Source organism: Gossypium arboreum, chromosome 2 (assembly GCF_025698485.1).
Source record: "Gossypium arboreum isolate Shixiya-1 chromosome 2, ASM2569848v2, whole genome shotgun sequence".
Classification (NCBI taxonomy): domain Eukaryota; kingdom Viridiplantae; phylum Streptophyta; class Magnoliopsida; order Malvales; family Malvaceae; genus Gossypium; species Gossypium arboreum.
Genome location: NC_069071.1, coordinates 64,388,484 through 64,391,907, shown reverse-complemented (window position 1 = coordinate 64,391,907; position 3,424 = coordinate 64,388,484). Strand labels below are relative to the sequence as shown.

The window sequence follows — 3,424 nt, the reverse complement described above, 5'->3', positions numbered from 1 at the left end:
CCTAGAAGGCCATCTACTACTGTGAGGCCTCAGCATGGGCCAATTGAGGCTGGTGTCCATGTGAATTTTTCGGTTGGTTCAGGGCTTAATATGGGTGGCAATCTTACTAATCCTCTTGTTCCCGATCTAGATATGGTGGAAAAAGAGGATTTGAAGGCCTAAGCTGCAAGGCAATTGGATGAACGCTGCAGATGGTTAGAAGAAAAGTTCAAGGCTTTGGAGGGCACTGGTAATAATCATGGAGTTGATACCAAGGACTTAAGTTTGGTCCCAAACCTAGTGTTACCTCACAAATTCAAAATGCCAGAATTTGAAAAGTACAATGGCACCACTTGCCCAGAGGCCCATATCACAATGTTTTGCAGAAGAATGACGGGGTATGTAAACAATGATCAGCTGTTGATCCATTGTTTTCAAGATAGTTTGATAGGAGCGGTAGCCAGATGGTACAATCAGTTGAGCCGGTCTAGAATAAGTTCATGGAGGGATCTTACACAAGCCTTCATGCAACAGTACAATCATGTAACAGACATGACCCCTGACAGGATCACCCTGCAAAACATGGAGAAGAAGCCTAATAAGAATTTTAGGCAATATGCACAGAGGTGGAGAGAGGTAGCGATGCAGGTTCAACCACCACTGTTAGAGAAGGAGACCACTATGTTATTTATTAATACTCTGAAAGCCCCATTTATTACTCATATGATTGGAAGCACTACTAAAAGTTTTGCGGACATAGTTATGGCAGGAGAGATGATAGAGAATGCCATAAGAGGGGGAAGAATTGAAGGGGAACTAGTCAAAAGATCAGCCCCAAGAAGAAAAGACAATGAGGTAAACAATACAGGTGGTTTTAATTCAAAAGCAGTTACAGTTAGCCAGCCCAAAGTATCCACAGTTGGGCAACAAGACTCTCAAAAGCAGGAATCCAACACTAGGCATGAGAGGATGCAATTTACACCTATACCTGTGACGTATAGGGAACTCTATCAAAATCTATATGATGCGCATGCTATAGCCCCTTTCCATTTAAAACCATTACAACCTCCGTATCCTAAATGGTATGATGCAAATGCCAGATGTGAGTATTATGCTGGAATATCGGGGCACTCAATCGAGAATTGTACTGGATTCAAGAAAGCCGTAGAGAGGTTGATCAAGAATGGGGTTTTGAAATTTGAGAGTACCTCAAATAATGAGAATCCTTTGCCGAACCATGACAATCAAGGGGTAAATGCCACTGGTGAAGCCGGTGAAAAAAGGAAAAAGGAAAATGTTGATGAGATAAGGACACCTATGAGGGTAATCTGGGAGGAGATGATGAAGAAAGGTATGTTGACCTCTAAAAATACGAAAGAAAGAACGTGGGACTATGGTGAGTGTCGTGAAGATTACAAAGAATTCAAGGCCTTGGTGCAAGGCTTCATAGACAGCAAAGAGCTACAGGTTTATGAAGGTAGCTCTAGTGAAAAGTAAGTATGTGTGCTGGAAAATGAACAGCAAAGAACTAGTAGACCAAGGATCATTATCTCCTTGCCAGGGAATAATGAAATGGGGACACCAGCAGTACCCAAGGTTATTATCCATACACCTACTCCTTTCCCTTACAAGGATAGCAAGAAAGTACCATGGAGTTATGACTGTAGCGTGACGGTGCCAGGAGAAGGAAATATAGCCAGTGCATCTAAAGATGTACGAGATGAAGGTTCCCATGCACGGAGTGGGAAGCGTTATGATATGGGGGACGTAAGAGTAGAGCCCAAAAAATCCAAGAATATTGAAGTCGAGAAAAAGAGTGAAGTACCTGTTAACGAGCCAGTGAGGGAGGAGGAAGCTAAGGAATTTCTAAAGTTCCTTAAGCATAGTGAGTACAGTGTGGTCGAGCAGTTGCGTTAGCAACCAACACGCATATCGGTTTTAGCCTTACTGCTAAGCTCTGAAGTGCATCGAGATACGTTGTTGAAGGTACTCAACGAGACATACGTCACTCATGATATATCTGTCAATAAGTTGGACTGGTTGATAAATAACATCAGTGCTGATAATTTCATCTACTTCAATGATGATGAAATTCCACCTGGGGGCATAGGGTCAACTAAGGCTTTGCACATCACCACTCATTGCAAAGGATACACACTTTCAAGTGTACTCGTTGATAATGGGTCCGCTTTGAACGTCCTTCCATTATCTACATTGAACAGATTACCCATCGATAGTTTGCACATGAAGACATGTCATAATGTGGTAAGAGCCTTTGACAGAACTGAAAGGAAAGTAATGGGACGAATTGACATCCCTCTGGAGATTAGACCAGATACGTATGAAGTGGACTTCCTGGTAATGGATATCAAGCCCTCCTATAATTGTTTGTTGGGGAGGCCATGGATACACTCGACAGGAGTGGTGCCTTCTTCACTACACCAAAAATTGAAATTGGTGACAGATGGACGCTTGATAACCATCAATGCAGAAGAGGACATCATAGCAGCCGTCACTAGTAAACCTCCTTATGTGGAGACAAACGAGGAGGCTATTGAGTGTTCTTTTCATTCCTTGGAAATTGTTAATGCTACCTTCATTTCGGAGGGAAGCAAGGTGCCGGTTCCCAAAATGTCTGGAGCTACAAGGATGGCCCTGCAAATGATAATGGGAAAGGGGGCATCACCGGGAAAAGGACTAGGAAAACAGTTGCAATGAGGGATTCAAATCCCAAAACTGACGGAGAAGAAGGATCGCTTTGGTTTGGGTTTCAAGCCAGACCATAAACACAAGTGATAGGAGATGGAAAAGCGTCGAGCAAGAAGGAAGGTGCGTTTGAACGGAGGAGAAGTAGAGTGGGAACCGATGACATTCCCACCTATATCCAAAACCTTTAAGTCAGGAGGGTTTCTAGTAGAAAAAATTCATCAAATCAATGTTGTACATAATGAGTGGTTGGGATAGGAAAACCTTGAGGGTATTCACCCTTACGAACCGGGGAGCTCTCTGAACAATTGGACTGCAGATAGTCTTTAGAAATTTTTTAGAGTAATTCTCGAAACATGTTTTTTACTCTAGGGCCTAGGAGTAGTAAGATTACATTTGTGAAAATAGGCTTATGTTCATCTATTATTATTCAAATAAAACATAACTTTTACCAATTTAAAAGAGTATTGTCTCATTTTTATCAACCAATATTCCTTTAAATTCTAACAATTCATATTCTTTTATTCATAACACAAAAACGATCATTCTCAAATTCATTCATTCTTTGTATATTCTTTCATACCCCTCACAGGTCTCTAGATATCAATGATATGAGCGCTAATACTGCCGCTCCTGATTTCTCTTGTGAGCAAGACATGTGTTTAGAGGAGCCTCAGGATTTTGAAGAGGTTCAAGATTGTGACGTATCTCTCGATCTGTTAAGAATGGTAAAACAGGA

General features: G+C 41.6%; 1 protein-coding gene across 1 annotated transcript; it reads left to right on the top strand.

Annotated features, from left to right (window-relative positions):
- The first annotated feature begins 531 nt into the window (after window positions 1-531).
- Window positions 532-2,697, top strand: LOC128284416 (uncharacterized). Its single transcript, XM_053022415.1, has 3 exons — window positions 532-1,456; window positions 1,541-1,850; window positions 2,379-2,697. Exons 1-3 carry the CDS (start codon window positions 532-534, stop codon window positions 2,695-2,697), a joined length of 1,554 nt encoding a protein of 517 aa, XP_052878375.1.
- The last annotated feature ends 727 nt before the right edge of the window (window positions 2,698-3,424 follow it).